This window comes from Drosophila innubila (genome assembly GCF_004354385.1).
Source record: "Drosophila innubila isolate TH190305 chromosome 2R unlocalized genomic scaffold, UK_Dinn_1.0 1_C_2R, whole genome shotgun sequence".
In the NCBI taxonomy this organism is placed as follows: Eukaryota; Metazoa; Arthropoda; class Insecta; order Diptera; family Drosophilidae; genus Drosophila; species Drosophila innubila.
Genome location: NW_022995374.1, coordinates 23,940,463 through 23,957,035, shown reverse-complemented (window position 1 = coordinate 23,957,035; position 16,573 = coordinate 23,940,463). Strand labels below are relative to the sequence as shown.

At 35.5% G+C, this 16,573-nt stretch overlaps 4 protein-coding genes across 8 annotated transcripts in view; 3 read left to right on the top strand and 1 right to left on the bottom strand.

The window, feature by feature from the left end:
• LOC117783263 overlaps nt 1-4,600 on the bottom strand; it is a 29,020-nt gene extending 24,420 nt beyond the window's left edge. The window contains exons 1-4 of one of the 4 annotated variants that reach the window (XM_034620564.1): nt 4,383-4,600; nt 1,766-2,474; nt 1,151-1,243; nt 1,013-1,070 (exon numbers count right to left, since the gene is read on the bottom strand). In XM_034620564.1, the coding sequence (XP_034476455.1) occupies nt 1,013-1,070; nt 1,151-1,243; nt 1,766-2,474; nt 4,383-4,408 (886 nt within the window). In that variant the 5' untranslated portion in view covers nt 4,409-4,600. The remainder of the gene's footprint in view (nt 1-1,012; nt 1,071-1,150; nt 1,244-1,765; nt 2,475-4,382) is intronic. The other 3 variants (XM_034620566.1, XM_034620568.1, XM_034620565.1) reach the window with 3 other exon arrangements.
• On the top strand, nt 146-1,112 carry LOC117783266. Its single transcript, XM_034620573.1, has one exon. The coding sequence runs from the start codon at nt 161-163 to the stop codon at nt 1,004-1,006; it is 846 nt and encodes a 281-aa protein (XP_034476464.1). The 5' UTR covers nt 146-160; the 3' UTR covers nt 1,007-1,112.
• A 2,884-nt stretch (nt 4,601-7,484) lies between the features above and the next one.
• On the top strand, nt 7,485-9,777 carry LOC117785336 (actin-related protein 8). The gene has a single exon (XM_034623290.1). It carries the CDS (start codon nt 7,661-7,663, stop codon nt 9,542-9,544), a length of 1,884 nt encoding a protein of 627 aa, XP_034479181.1. The 5' UTR covers nt 7,485-7,660; the 3' UTR covers nt 9,545-9,777.
• Nucleotides 9,778-11,066: 1,289 nt separating this feature from the next.
• On the top strand, nt 11,067-13,555 carry LOC117783974 (F-box/LRR-repeat protein 16-like). Of its 2 annotated transcripts, none has more exons than XM_034621556.1 (2): nt 11,067-11,162; nt 11,242-13,555. In XM_034621556.1, the coding sequence occupies exon 2, from the start codon at nt 11,276-11,278 to the stop codon at nt 12,968-12,970; it is 1,695 nt and encodes a 564-aa protein (XP_034477447.1). In that variant the 5' UTR covers nt 11,067-11,162; nt 11,242-11,275; the 3' UTR covers nt 12,971-13,555. The 2 variants fall into 2 exon arrangements, with proteins under 2 accessions (XP_034477447.1, XP_034477446.1); XM_034621555.1 differs by having other exon boundaries at nt 11,067-11,171.
• The last annotated feature ends 3,018 nt before the right edge of the window (nt 13,556-16,573 follow it).

Below are 16,573 nucleotides of genomic sequence, written 5' to 3'. Positions count from 1 at the left end.
AAACCGCCAATGATCAAAGATGACGTAACTTGTCGAAAACGAGAACTTGTCTAGGGAACTCAGTTGCTCAGGTTTTTACAGTCAAAATTTCAAGTACATTTCTAAATTAGATCAATAGATTTTAACCTATTTTTAGAGTCCACAATTCTTTTGCCTTAAGATGATACTTGATTTGGTATTGCGTACAGGAGCTGTTGTTGCAGTTATTATAGCCACAAAACGTTTAGACATTTGGGATTCGTCGGATGAGTCTATAAAACTGTACAACGAATCAAGAGATCGCGCCAAACCGTATGCCCAGCAAGTCTGTCAATATCTAAATATCTATGTACCTCAATTGCCACCCGAAAGAGAGAAAACCTATCTGGGCATCTACTACTACAATCAAACAGTGATGACGATCTTTAGTTTCCTTAGCATGTGTCCCACATACGTATCCATGGTTCTTGACATAGTGCCCGGCTTTGTCTCCGAATATGGAAAACGCGCACGAGAAGCATACGATGAATATCAAAAGCATCGCATAATTGAAAAGGAAAAGAAGGCACGGAAAATTATGATTGATGACAAGACACTTGTAATGCCATTAGAGCCACGTCCTGATCCCGATCCCGATTGCAAATGCGAAAAGCCAAATGAGAAGTCTACGGAGGGACTTGTTCCGAAAAATGCACCCAATTCGCCCTACAACGATAATTATTGTGCAAAAGACTCTGTGCAGGGGGAAGTCAAAAAGTCGATGCCGGAAAGAAAATGCAAATGCCCCAAATGTGATCGTAGACAGGCGGAGGGTTGGTTAGATAATAAAACTAGATGTCCGAAGCGTAATCCATGTGAAAAAGATTTTAATGAGACACCCCGTAAATGTGATTATAAAAGAACGCGCATAATTCATGCCAAAGGCTCAGATACCCAAAGTAACAAGAAGTGTTTACAAAGTAAAGGAATTCTAAATAACGAGCCATCAAAAGACTTTCATCCTCATCAGTGCAAAAATGAAATTTAAACAAACCTTTGATCAAATTAACTACAGTCGGATGTTTCTCCAGCCGCACTTCTTGTCCATTAACCTACAAAAATTAAAATAAATAAATAGATTTAAGAATTGATATCCATTTTCCATTATCTAGTTATAAAGTGGGGGACAAACCTTTAAAATCATATCATTGGCAACCAAACCAGCTATTTGCGCTGCTCCACCTGGCTTAACACTTTCCACAAAAACCGGATTGTCGCCGGAGACCTGTAAATGATGATAAAAGGCGCTTAGTTTTGTTGATGACTCAGTTGATGACAACTTAATAAATATAAATTTAGAAGTATGTGGTTATCTGTTGACTTGAATGCAAATATCGAGATTAAATTTAAATCAAAGTATGCGTCAGACATCAGTTGAAGATATTTCTTTAATGATCTAATCGTGCGGAGTAAGACAGATGAAATATAGGGGATTTACCCTTCAAGGGGTTTGTAAGATAGGTAGATAGATAGGTAGCCAGATAGACTGACAGAAGTAAAACTAGTTAAAAGTATATTTAGTAAAATTAGAAAATAAAAAAAATATCATTATCTATATATTTTGTACATTGAAAAAAAAGGAAAGAAAATTACAACATAGTAGGACTAATATTGAAATAGTCTAGTAAATTTGTACTTCTTTTTAAAAATTAAAATTATTTGTTACAGTAATTCTAAATTAATATTTATTCATTTTATATTTAGAAATCATATATTTCTTATTTTAAATTGCAAGTCTAATACTAACCTTCATGCCATAGCCATTTTCATCCTTACGCACAGTTAATGTTAAATACTGAAAATTTTTTGGTGATGCTGGATTTGGAGTGGTCGGTGTAGTCACTTGGGGAATGGGTGTAATCTGTATTGTGGGTCGTCGGTTACCCGATGATCCTGGATTTGTCTCCATGGTGGTGGGGGTGGTGTTGCCATCGCCATCACTCGTTGCCGTTTTATTGTTGCTGTTGTTGTTACATGCGGTGGTTGTGGTGGGTGCAGTGGAAACCGGAGTAGCACTCGCACCGCCATCATTATCCGCACCATTCATATGTTTTGCCTTCTTTTTATTCTGCTGCTGATAACTGGTTGGCAATGGAGGCGTCTGTGGTGGAACGTTGTTGTTATTATTGTTGTTGCTATTGTGGCTGTGACTGCCACTGAAGCTGCTGGCCAACGAGCTTAGGCTGCTGGCCAAGGACGGGGATCGTGGTATTTTTGATTTATTGGCTTTTTGCTTTTGTTTATTCTTAGAATTCTTTACAGATTTCTGCTTTGGCGGTGGCAACTCTGGCGGCGAATCCACACTCGTCGATGGGCCGCCAACATCAGCGGGTGATGTGTCGATGTTGTCACCAGTGTTGTTGCTAACTTGTGACACGTTTGTTGGATTGCTTGATTCCTCTGGTAACTCCTGAACTTCATCGTACTCATGATCGTCGGTACCAAAATCAATCAATCTGCAAATTTAACAAGATATATACAAATACTATTAGCATACATTGAAATCAAAAAACATTTTCAGATACAATAGAATATTTTTACGTTTCCCTAATGAACAAAAGTGCATAACAATGACGTCTGTGCAATTACAAATAGGGCCCCCTTACAAAAGTTAAACAATAATCCCAGGCAAATGATGCAGACTAATCTGTATGGTTGTGTGTGTGTGTGTGTGTGTATGTGTATGTGTGTGTTTAAGGCTCGTACACGTAAATTCGTAGTTTTTTAGTTGTGGTGAATTGTCTCAGAATCAAACAAATCATGCCTATAACAAGTGCCACGGCCAAAGCCAAAGCGAGATCAACTCACCAAACAAAACGACCACTGTTTGACCTTTTTTAATTGAGCGCAAATTAAATTAGCCATAAAATAGATACAATTTAATTTCAGTACGTTCTTTGTTGCATAAATTGATTATAGTACATCTGAGTTCATATATAATACTGGTCTACACACCCACACGCACACATACAACATACATATATCTATGAATATCTAAATAATCGTATTCACCAGAGCTTGCAAATAAATATATATACGATGACAATATCGATGTAACATATCAATTGTTTTCATTTTAAAGCCACAGTATGTGTATTCTTCGTTCTCGATCGTCTTCTTTTTCATTATATTAGACAAGTTGGAATAATCTAGTATAATCTAGTAATATTTAAAATATGTATGCGATATTTTTAACTGTATGAAAATAACATATTAGTGTGAATAGAGAAAACAGTAAATAGTACTAATATATCTATATTGATTAGAAACAAGTTCGAATATGAGTACTTCTATTAAATATGTAATTCCATAGTTAACCAACACATATTATGCACCCATTTTAAACCAGGTTTCGCAAATAAATGGTAATTTTTATTTAAATAAATAAGTTTAAATACATTTCAATAAGTTAAATACATTCATTAAGAAAGTAAAAACTGAAATTATACCTAAACTTGAGTTTTTATTTGGATATAAATCTATTTATCAATTTTTATTTTAATATAAATCTATTCTACAATTATTATTATTAACTTTATCTTAAGATAGGTTGTAAAAATTGTTATAATAACAACTTAAAATGTTTTTATAAAAAAATTTAAATTTAATTATTAAGAAGTATTTTTTAATTTTTTGACAAAAAGAAATTTTTAAAATATTCATTACGGTCCCTGGTTTGAACTAAAAGAGCACACACAAAAATAAAGTACAATTTGCTAAATTAAATGTTGACCTTTGTATCGATTTGATCATTTCAGAGCAAACCTTAATATGAGCACGTTATATGAGCCCTGTATTTGACGTCTAAAACTTAAAAAGAGGATTAAGCAAACAAGTCAGCCAGCCAGAAGAGCAACAACAGCATACATGCACATATATTAAATAAGCTTTCATTCCACAGCTGACACACTTAAGTCTGTATATAAATATTTGTATGTATACTTTTGTTTACATATGTATATAGAAATGCATATCAAGTCCTATTATCTTAACTGGCAGCCGTATACTCGTATTTCCAAGGAAACAGGCAACCATAATAATAGTTTTCTTATGTACTAAAGAAAATGGAAAATAAAACGCAGCTCAGCCAAAACAAAACAAGAGAGTGGATGAAAACTCTAAAAGAGCTAGTACTGGCTTATTGCATTGCAAATAAATTGAATTAATTTCGTGTTAGACTTATAATGTTGTCTATGCTAATTAATCGGTCAGAATTCTATGTTTTTTTAAACACACATAAACCTATTTTGGATTCATCTATAGTTTAGTTATATTTATTTTATTTTTGTCATTTAAAAATCTACTATCAATTGGCGATAAAAAAAAACTGGGGGATCACTAGTTTTAATTGAACAGAAACTTACCGTTTTTTGATTGATGGGTCATCCATAGAGTACTTTGCGATGGTTTTACAAAAAATAAATCCAATTGTTGCGGCAAATTGCAAAAGATACTTGCAATTAGCCGATAGAATCCGAAATCAGGAGGATTATTTCAGTGAGTATTTACTAAAGTATTCAATATCCAAAATGTCGATAGTAACATCAAAATTGGTAGACGATGTCAAAAGGCACAGAACTCGTCTGAAACACGACGAATACTTTTGCATCAGAGTGTATTATATTTTGGGTAATTACAAATTCATTTATAACACGTTCCATTCTCTTGTCAGACAAGAGTATCTAGTTTCGAATTAATCTAGTGTTTAGCTAAATTTTAATTTGAATTAAAAACCACTGTTTTTAATGCATTATTTATTTAAGTTTGATTTTGTAGACATTTAAACATTGAATTATCATACACGCTCACAGTCTAACTGTCATGATGAACTGCCACTTGAGGGGAAATTCCCGTTTGTGCAACAAAATAATCACACACACACACGCAGACAGACACATACACAAACACAGAGCCATGGCAGCCAGACACGCACACAATTACGCCCTCTCTCCTTTAAGCTCTTGAAAAGCGCTCTCTCAAAAACTTCCGCTAAATTCGCGCTCGTGTTGTTGTAATATATATTGACTAGTTTCACTTAGCACAGAACGAAATTCATTTTTGGGAGGCGTGTCGCGCCAGGAACTGGTTTTAGCCGAAAAAAAAAACGTAACACCCGATGATTTAAGAAATCCAAGAGTGACAAAACAAACACGCGAACACAGAAATATATACATATGTACACACATATATATGCCACACATACTTATATGCATATGCTGAAACGATAGTAAGGCTTTATCAATGCAACCCGTTGATTAAATGCATTTGCCTTGCATAGAATGAAGAACTCATTGCATTTTACATTTGAATCGACAATTAAAATGCAAGTCGCGTCATTTGCAATCCTAACGGAATAAAGAAAAATTCCTATTTGTCATATACATATCGAAAGCAAATTTTTAATTGAATAAGTTTTCACACACGACTAATATATGTATGTACATAAAGGGTGTGTGAGTGTGCATTCATTGCATATGTATGTATCTACATGCATTTACGTGCATATACATACAAACAACTACTTATGTATACACTGTACATAGGGTTCACAACAATCGGGGGTGCGAACGTGATCGATGAAATTAATATTTCAAAATTTTTCACTAAACAAATAAACACACAACAAAAAAAAAACAACACAAATATTCGTAAATCTGCATAGATAGTATGTTAAAACATCCAACAAGTGGCGGCGGCAGCCATATTGTTTTGCTCTGTGTTACTGCTGGATACAGAGGTGCGGGCGTGACGAATATTTTGGCACGGGGCGACGACGACGACGCAAACACAAAACATGAATAGCAAACACATTTGTTTTTCTTCCTCTTTTATTTACATTTGTTTTGTATTAGTAATGACAAAAAACTAATTTAAAAAGATTATATATACCAATAGATTTCGTATATCGTTTAATGTATTATTTTGAATTTTGATAGTTGTTATATACGAACAAACACACATATGTATCTCAAATTGTGTCACGATTACAATAAGGAATAGGAGAAAAAAAAGCACGACCCGAAAGCACCTCTGGTTGGATCATCACACTCACCAAGTAATTATACATACATATGTATATATGTGTTTGTTCATATGCTATATACACTCACACTCGCGCACTTGACTGTTGCCTTTTTGTTTTATAGGGTTCAATTGAATAGCTAGCGCACTGCGCATCATTCTTTTTACGCGTTGTGAAATTGACGCACCTATCACATATATATTGACGTGAGCACATATGATTTTATTATTATCATGTGTTTAACAATACTTTCTTTATTTTTTCTTAATTTCCAAACTGCTGAAAATCTTATTTTTACTTTTATCGCACACTCTAGAGTTGTATCGAATGGCTCGGAATAAGTTCTATTGAACTAATCACTAAAGTGAACGAACGAACTAATTCCTGATTGTGGGTCATTTAGTTCAGTGACTAGAATTCTAATTCAGTGTTCCAAGACAGCTCGTTCAGTGAAAGAAAAGTGCCGTTGTTTTTCAGCGCAGCGTCCTTAAGCCGCGTGCTGCCACCACAGTAATAATTTCCGATCTGGTTTGATTTTTTTTACGTAAAAAAATAAGTACATTTCCCAAAAAGCGGTATTCTGAATTTTTGTACCTTTTTCAAAATATTTTGTTTTATAGCTAGAGTTTTTAAAATTTGTGTTAGAATTTGTATACATATCTTTTTTTAAAATGAAATTTTCTCCAAAACTTTATTAAAATGTTTACATTAATTTTATATAAGTTCAAAATTTAAATTTTCGTAAATATTATTAGTATTTTTGCGTTTTTAAAATTGCAATTTAAATAAGTTGACCATCGATAACAAAGAATGGTTAGTTCATCAAAAAATAAACTACTAAACTATATTTTTCAATTGAGCTACGATGGGCAGCTTTCAGGACAAGTTTAATTGAGCGCGTCATTGAATTGAACCACTGAACTATTTGACTAACTAACTATTTACTTGACTGTCTATCCCTGCAGCCGTGTTTAACAGCTCCAAGCAGAACTAGAATGAGCAACATATGTTAAATTGAACCAAAGTGGATGATGTCATTGCAGAACTGTTGCCAACTTAGCTATTTTATTCATAGTTCTGGCTAGCTACATCTTCCACTAAAGTTGGTAGCACTATTAAGTGCAATAGTTTTTTCTCGGACGTTTTTAGCACTGCTTACACTGTATCTGATTATAAACGGCGCACAATTCAAATGTCAGCTGCTAATTGCATCAAATTCAAAATTAGATAAAATAAAGGTTTTGATTTTAATGAGGGTTTGAAGTTCGTTACTCTTCGGGGGAAGAAGTTATATAAAAATATATGCAAAATTTTTAAAAATTGATGGAGATTACATTAGCGAATCGAGCCTGCCAGCCCGTATTTTGATGCTATCCATCTAGAAACAGCTATTTTTTCCATCACTACATAGTTTATTGAATCGTTATCGTTTATCAAATCGTTGCGCTTGGGCTTGCGAGTGTATTGATAAATCGAGCAGCTGATTTGCACGCGTGCGATACTTTGCCCATCACTGCTTTAAAAGCAATGTAAACGAAATATTTTCAACGGCAGGCAGCTGGCAGGGCTGCCGATAAAGCAATTGCAGTGAACTGAGTGAAAAGTGAAGACAGAACAGCAATGGAAAATTTGTCCAATTGTCGCAGGAGGTCACGGGCGAGCAGCACGAGCAGTGGCCGTGTATCGCACAGTCAGCCTCAGCCGCCAAGTCAATTCCAAAGCCAACCGCTCGAGGCTCCCAAGATAATCATAATACATCCAGGATCACAGCATCTGAGAATTGGACGTGCAGCCGACCTGAACCCGCTGACAATGCTGCATGCAGTCGCCTACAGACGCACAGTAGTGGATGGGGTGGAGGGGAGGGAGAGGGATCAGGATTGTCCGCATCATGATCCCTTACTGCCGCCACTGGATAATTGTAATTTGGCCAAATTGCAGCTGGAGTTTGAGGAGCATCGACTAGCGGTATCACGGATACTACAACATTGCATTGTTGATGAACAAAATCGTTTAAGGGTCGCAACGCCGCCCCAGCAACTGGCCCACTTTAATCGCAGCAGCGTGGCTGAGAAAATTCCGCCGCCCGTTTCCGAGGAGTACAACAGGTGGAACAGTGAGCAGAGTAGTGTGCTGTATGATGAGCATATACTGCAGCTCAGCGCCAGCGATGCCCGCAACTATGACATCCATTTTCCCATACAGCGTGGCGAACTCAATGTGCATAAGGGGAAGGGGGGATCCCTGCAGGCGACACTCTCACATCTGGAGAGGATCTGGTCTTATGCACTGGAGCAACGTCTGGGCATACCACTCGAAGACCTAAGCACCCACAGTGCGGTCCTTGTTGTCAATGATGTTTATGTGCGTCGCCATCTGCGCGAGGCAATGACGCTGCTCCTGCAACGCATGGGATTTCAGCGTTGCTTCCTAGTGCAGGACAGTGTGTCGGCCACATATGGCGCTGGCATTGGCCATGGCTGTGTTGTGGACATTGGTGCACAGAAGACATCGATAGCGTGCATTGAAGATGGCATTTCCCAGTTGGATGCACGCGTTCGACTTGATTATGGTGGAGGTGACATTGATCAGGTCCTGTTGATGCTGTTGCGCAAATGTGGATTCCCCTATCGTGAGTGCTGCGTCCAGGACAGCTATGTGGATGCCCAGCTGCTGGACGAGATCAAGGAGCGCTTCTGCCACTTGAATGCCAGTGTTTGTGGAGCACAGGAAAAGCATTTCACACTGCGCCAGGCGAATGGACAGTGGCTGCGATATACGATTCAAGTGGGCGACGAGGTGATCATGGCACCGCTCTCACTCTTTCACACGGAGCTCCTTAACATCACCGGCAAATGTCGAGCGGTGTACACACAGCAATCTGCACAGGATCAATACGATTGCGAGGATTGCTTTGATGCCGAATATTTACGGGAGACGGGTCGCAAAAATGGTGTACGATCTGGTGATTTAAGCATTCCACTATCCACAGGAACTGGCACACCAAGTGCTAAGCTGCCCATCACAGCTGATGATGAGGAGTTGATTGTTGTCGACCAGGATGACACCACAGTTAGCAGCAACAGCAACTCACTGCAGCAGCAACAACAACACCAACAACAGTTGCAGGCAAAGGCCAACAACTCTTGGTACTATAATGCCAGTGGTCAGGTGGTGTCGTTGGATCAGGCCGTCATCCGTGCTATAGGGCGCTGTGTCAGCTACGAGACGCGCCGCAAGATGTTTGGCGCCATTCTTCTCGTTGGCAGTACGGCCAAGATGCGGGGCCTCTCCGCCTGGCTGGAGCAGAGGATTAGCCAACAGGTGCCGCCCGGTCTCGAGGTGAATGTCTTTACCAAGGGCATGGATGTGGGCATGGTCGCCTGGAAGGGAGCTGCCATCATGTCGGTGTTGGAGAGCTCCCGAGAACTGTGGATTACCCAACGCGAATGGCAACGTTACGGCTTGCGTATTCTCCGAGAGCGTTCTCCCTTCCTCTGGTAACCCCCCTTCCCCTGCTATGTACTCCTATTCTATATTGGCTATAACGCCGCTAGTTAACTTTTTATATCGAATATATTCATAGCAGATGATGATTGTACCATTTATATAAATTTCATCAAATTTACAACTGCCATTGAGAGTTCACTTATTTCTCGATCTGTATATGCTAAGGTGTAGCCTATTTTGTATTTAAATTCATTTTTAAATTGATTAAAAAGCAAAACTATATATTATAAATTGATTTTTATTTATCCGGACGCAAAGTAAGCTGGTCTTCGAAATCGACTTAAATTATTTTATCCGAATTTGAATATGCACGATTGTTATCGATTATTAAGTCCTTTTGGAAAAGTTTCGATAAAATTGTAACTTTGGCAGACTGGTAAACATGGAAAAGGAAAAAAATTCTGCTCACTTTCTTTGAAAATTCAAATTGGTCACTTTCAAAATTGGTACACTTGCAATCACTTTTATTATCAATACATAATAATATTTTAAAATTCATTAACAAGTTACCTCTACGTTGCTGTCATTGCCAAGAGGATAATAAAACTAAAGTTGTAGAGCTTTCTGAACGATTGTCTATTTGTTGGACCACATAAAAGACCTTTAAATATGCATGCTTCAATTTTGAACAAATCCTGCGCTTGATTTCGTCTCTATTTTGGATAAATAGAGTTAAGGTGGTAGATCGCTTATTCAAAATCATTTTCATGAGGTGCTCTTTTGAAAAACAACATTCTTTGTCTAGACTTGTTGCTTGTAGGTATATTACAGAGCTAGACAACAGGCGACAATTCAACAAAACTCAATATCAATATCTTTATTCGTCTAAAACCTACAATTCATTATGTTAAGTCGTTCCAGTAGTGGTAAGCCCGAAATCCAAGTTTGTAGATTTTTGTTTTTGTTTTTATCAGGAGAAGCGTATCATTAAACGATTTCTGTATATTTGTGAATGCATTCGTCTCACTAACAACTGGTATGTCTTTCTCTTTCTAACCTTAGATAGAACCAGACATTGCTTTCCCTTTTTAAGCCAACATTCCCTATCATATCCTTGTCACAGAATCATTCTCATTAATCTTAGCAATGCAATCATGGCCAGCAATCAGGCATATTTTCTCAGCATTATGTATTTTGGAACTGTGGGCCTGCGAAACGAGGAGTACCCCAAATGGTGACATTATGGACGATGACAATTTTTAAAAGTCGGCAAAATAGGTAAGAAATCCCAATTTATTTTGTAGGTACATTGAACAAAAGTTATAATCAAGGACTGTATTTTGTTTATTTTGAGATGTTAAAATAACAGTTGCTGAAAACAAAAAATTCATAGCAAAATATATATAATTAAAGTATATATAATTAATTATATATATAATTAAACAATTTTAAAATTTATCTAGCAGTTGTACCTTAAAAATAGGCAGAAGTAGATATTAAATAGCTAAATCGGCAACACTGCAAGTCGCATGGCTCGTGCCTGTGTAAGCAACCGATAACGATTCGATAAACGTGACTAACAAAACAAAATATCGGTGTAATATTTTTTATTTCTTTTTATGTCGTGTATAATTAAAACGGATAGAACACACAGGATTCTGAAAAAAGCAACGTAATGAGGGTATGTTTTGGACCTGAATCTTCGCCTGTTTTTAACTTATTTACTTATTATCAAATTTCTTTAATCTCAGCTTGAACTAAGACGTAAATAGTTTATCAACCATAATGTCGTTTAAAGTAAAATACTACTTCAAAGAGGAATTGGCCTACACAGAAGATCATGTGTTGGTGAAGAATCTGTTTCTAAACGATATCGAAGAATCTCTGGAGCAGCACCAGGTTCAAGATTATTTCGAAAGATATGGATGCATTGAAAAATTTCATATGTATTCGAGTGGAAATAAAAGAAAAAGAACTAACGTCGATGACTTTGAGAATGGAACACGAACTGGCTACGTTGTCTTTAAGGATCCTCGTCATGCTGCCGAAGCATTGAAGACAGAGTTGCATGTTGTCAGTCAATGCCGTATAACAGTTCAGCCAAGTTATACTTGTCTTCAACCAGATGCCGAAAAAATGCCGGATAAAGCGGAAAATGTGAATCCCCCTGGGAACACTGCTGCCATTATGAAACTAAACGATTATTGCCTGGAGCATGTATTCAGAGAATTATCGGTATCTGATCGGATTCAATTTGCACGCACCTGTTATCGTTTTCGAAACATTTATGAGGAAATGTCACCGATGTTGGACAAACTTATTGATTTTGAAATATTTAATGAAATGACTGCGTGGGAAGTGCGTAATTTTTTTCAACTTTCCGGATGTAATGTAAGGAGTATAAAAGGTGAAATCACAAAACATCACTGTGACCTCGTGTGCGAATTTCTTGGAAAGCACTGCATTAATTTACAGTCATTGCGAATTTGTGACGACAGTTTAATATCTTACGACATATTTAAAATGCTTGCAAATCTCAATAGTCTTCAAAATCTGGAAATACTTCAAGAGGGTCTCACCAGTGAGAATCTGCAAGCGATCGAGCATTTAAATCAGCTCAAGAATTTGAAAATCATCCATATTGAAATTGGGAATGCAGAGGATTTAAATTGTTTGCCAAAGTCTATTGAGTCGCTGACTCTAGAAAACTATGATCCAGATCCGCAGCCGGAATTGTTGATGAAAATATTTAATGGGCTACCGATGCTTAAGGAATTACACTTACCAAACTATACTCCCAAATCCCCATGTATCGAGCAGATAATCAACGAAAATGGTTGTGAATCTTTGGAGACTCTCTCCATTGGCACCGACAATTACGAAATTGCTGATTATCATCAAATTGCAAGGATACCAAACCTAAGGAAGCTAATATTGAACTTTTTTAGACGTGATGTGGATGAGCTGCCTCCAATGATAATGACTTGCCTGGTGGAGCATAAGTCCAAGCAGTTGGAACATTTCGAAATACGTATTTATAGTGGAACCGGTGTCAATGCCGATATCCTTTCAGATATTGGAAAGCTGAGCGCATTGCATAAGCTGATTTTGCCAGATATTGATCTGATCACCGATCGTGGATTGGAGTCACTATTCAACTTGCAAAATTTGACAGAAATCGAAATCAGCAGCAGTTGCGAAATTACGGACAATGGTGTACTCCGACTGATCCTTGCCTGTCCCAAGCTGCAACTCTTAAGTCTGCAGGATTGCAAGAAACTCACCGATAAGCTTCTCTCTGATATTATTATGAAACTACCAAACAATCAAGATCATCGTCCACTTCCCATTAAACTATTTTTGTACGGCACCAAAGTTAATGAATTAACACTTCTAAATGCGAATGTGGCTGTCAGGAATATAATCGATGTATCAATTACCGAAATTATAAAAGTCACAGAGCTTTATAGTTTTAAGTGATATGGAAGAAAACTTCACTTTAATATTACAACAATCCGAAACCATTTGGATATTGTTTTTTGTTTGTCAAATTCGCAAACAATATTATTGATATATATATATATATATATATATATATGTATTATGAGTTATACACTTTTACGATAATTTATTACTTGGTTAAAATTTATAAGACATGTGTACTAACACATTGAGTTAGTCAAGAAAGGGTTTTGGGTTGCCTAATTTGGCTTTTATTTTTAGGTCACAGGTGCAATTTGCCCATTACATACTATTTATAGACTAAGGTAATATATATTGGAACCGTGAAAGTCTAACTGTACTATTCTGCAAGCAAACTATTTTTAAAAACGTTGATTTAAAAGTATTTTCTACGCTTTCTTTTGTCAGTTTGTATTTTTGCGCTTAATTTTAAGTTCACGAAATTAAAATCTAATCTAAATATGTTTCGAATCAATCTGAACCAAATGACCTACAACCTGGAATTTAGCTCGTTCGTTTACTTAACCGATTAATGTAATGTTATAAAATATGTAATTATCATTATTTTTGAGGAAAACTCATGGAATAAAAATCATTATCTTATGTTTTTTTTTTATTTGCTCAATAATAATGATTATTTTTCGAGTTGTTCAAGTTCGAGTAACTCAAAAATTCTGACAATATTGTAAGTAAATCAATAAAGATTAAAAATTATCATTAAATAGTATTATTGATTACAGTCACTAATTATTATTGCAAAACTTAAAATGTAATTCTTACTTTACTTACTTACTTTAAATGAAAAAGAAAAAATAATAAATTGATCTTTTTCTATTTTTGAAGAAAATAGATATCTTACACAAAATTATTATTCCCTACAACTGTATTATTTGATTGTATTATATTGTAGTTTTTATAATAAATCTTGTAATGTTTACAGTAGCTGGTTATAGTTTTTATTTTATCTTCTTTTTTCTTATATAAAAAAATTTGTTAATTGATAATGATAATCATTCAGTGATTAATTTGATTCTCTTTAGGCCTATGAGTCTATTGGCTGTCTGGATTCCATTTCCGGCTTTTTGAATCCCCTACGTTCCCGCGTCGATTATCTAAGTTTGAACTACAATCTATTTGGCTGTTGGCTGAAATCGGATAACCTGGATGTGCCCAACAGTGAGCTGTGTATTAGCATTATGAAGAGCAATAGAATGCTCTCCTTGGCCAATCTCCTGCAACGTCGCCGACCATAGGATAGGGTAGACTACGAGATACTCTGGCGTCTGGGACAATGGGATGAGCTGGAAGCGGAGACTCAAAAGAAGCTAAATACGTCAAAGAACATGGAACAGGATTTTAATAAGCAACTCTATTTGGCACTGAAGAGCATTACATATCGAGAGGAAGAGAACAAAGTGTCGGTGATCAGGATTGCCTATCATTGTGTAATGGGTGTGCTGAGAGACATTAGCGTCGAGTGTCAACATTCTGTCTACAAATATATGACCTATAACCTTATTTCAATTTTGAATTTGTCCTAATTTTTGTCTTCCCAGTTATGTTTTCCAACTTTTATTTCCTACGAACATTATTCCTAATTTTGGCCCCAATTTATTTGAATCTTCCAGTTGCTATAATATTGGTTATCAGAAAATTTTTTTATTGAAATTTCCTTTTTTACGATTTCATTTTTTCTTTCTTATCTTTGATTCCTAAGATATTATGCTTACTTTTTGACTTCGTTTTGTAATTTCTTAAAAATTATTCGGAATTCGTATGAGGTTTCCCTATTTTGTTATATTCATTTGAGTCTATTACAGATTCAATTCAGCGCACAATTGTCAACGACACAATTGAATTGAATGAGATATGCAACAAGTGGCAAACAAAATTGATTCTCACCTATGGCAACTTCAACTGCGCTCTTTAAAATGGCCGGAACTCAGGCCAATCGACGTAATCAGCAGTACTACAAGCAGACTCCCGTGGACACGTATCTGCTCAAGTGCATCGGTGTCTGCAAGGAAAACTTATAACTTTAATACTTATTATAAAACTTACTTTAACCTCTATTTAATTTTTATTAAAATCAAATTGAAAGAAAATGTGTATGTTTAAAGCTATTAACCGATTGCAATTGAAACCTTAACCGAAACCAAATTTTTGATTTCGCCTGCAATAAACCGAAATAGATTTAATTATGTTTTTGGGCAGTAACTATCGTTTTTCAAGCTTATTTTTATTTTCTATTTGAATATTGAACTCAAAGAATTTTTGTTTAAATATAAACGTTTTTACATTTTCACAAGTCTCTATTTTTTTTTTTGGGAACATAAATAATAATATCGGTATATAACCGCCACGAAATCGATATACAATGGTTTTGCTTAACCGATAAGCAAAGCTCAAACAAACCCGTAGTCCCAACCGATACCGATATTCGTATCGGCTAAGTAACCAGATTTTAAATTGTTATTTTAAAAGAAGACAAATAACTTTAAAATTTATTTTTATGTTATATTATTTTTAAATTGAAATTTTATTATTATTTCAAAATTTTTTTGTTTAGATAAAAAATGCAGGGACCGTAAATAATGATTATTATTATTATTTTTTGTGGATACTTTCGTTGTATGAAATGACTTTTCTATAGGTTATTTGCTTAGTAGTTGTACTAAGTAATCCAGAAATCATTTCCGGAAATTCGTAGTCTGTCCAACGCTTTAGATAATCTAATGTCATATCCCATAGTGTCAACTGTTGAGCCTTGGGAATAATTTTGGAGAGAAATTCATGTAACGATTCTGGTTACTTATCGAACGCTTTAAAATCCCACGAATGCAAAGAAAAACTCCGCTCAAGCCGCCAAGTATTGCTGAGATTTTGTTTTTTGTTTTTAGCTGCTTCGAATTGTGCTAACGTTTTGTCAAGATACTTCACTGTGGTCCATTGGTAAAAATTGTTGAGGGTATCCATTTACGATAACGTCAAAAGAAAAGCTTGCAACACTGCGGATCAGTTTTCAATGTTTCCTTACATTTTATCAAAGAGATCATTTCATATTTCCCATTAATTTCCATACATTCTACGTCATAATATCTCTAATATAGTTATCAAACCTCTTGACTAGACATTGAAAACCGGCCATCAGAGGCGTTTTGCTTCACATCAGAAAACAAAAAAATTTCAAACTTAGTGCTTGAAAGGTTTTGAGTAAAAGATACAGAAAAGTATTTGGTAAAAAAAATTATTCTAAATTTGCTTTACAGGTGTGTTCCAGAAATCTCTAGAGATTTTGAAGAGAAATGTTTTTGAAAAAAACCGTATGAAATGTTGGTTTTCCAAAATTGTTGGAGATTTAATATTTTCGAACATATTTTTTTGCATTCTTATTCAATTTAAAGATATTTTAGTTCAATTTAATAAATATTTAATTTTGTCAAATTTCTCAATTTTTTGTAGACAATTGAAAGCAATGGTTTCTTTTTTTCAGGAACACCAACAATTGCTTTTCGGTTGCTTTATCGCTCTTATAAATTTGTAGAGCACACCTGATAGGCAATTTAATTTTATTTGAAAATCAATTTTGTTTTACTCAACAATTTCGTGGCATAGAATATT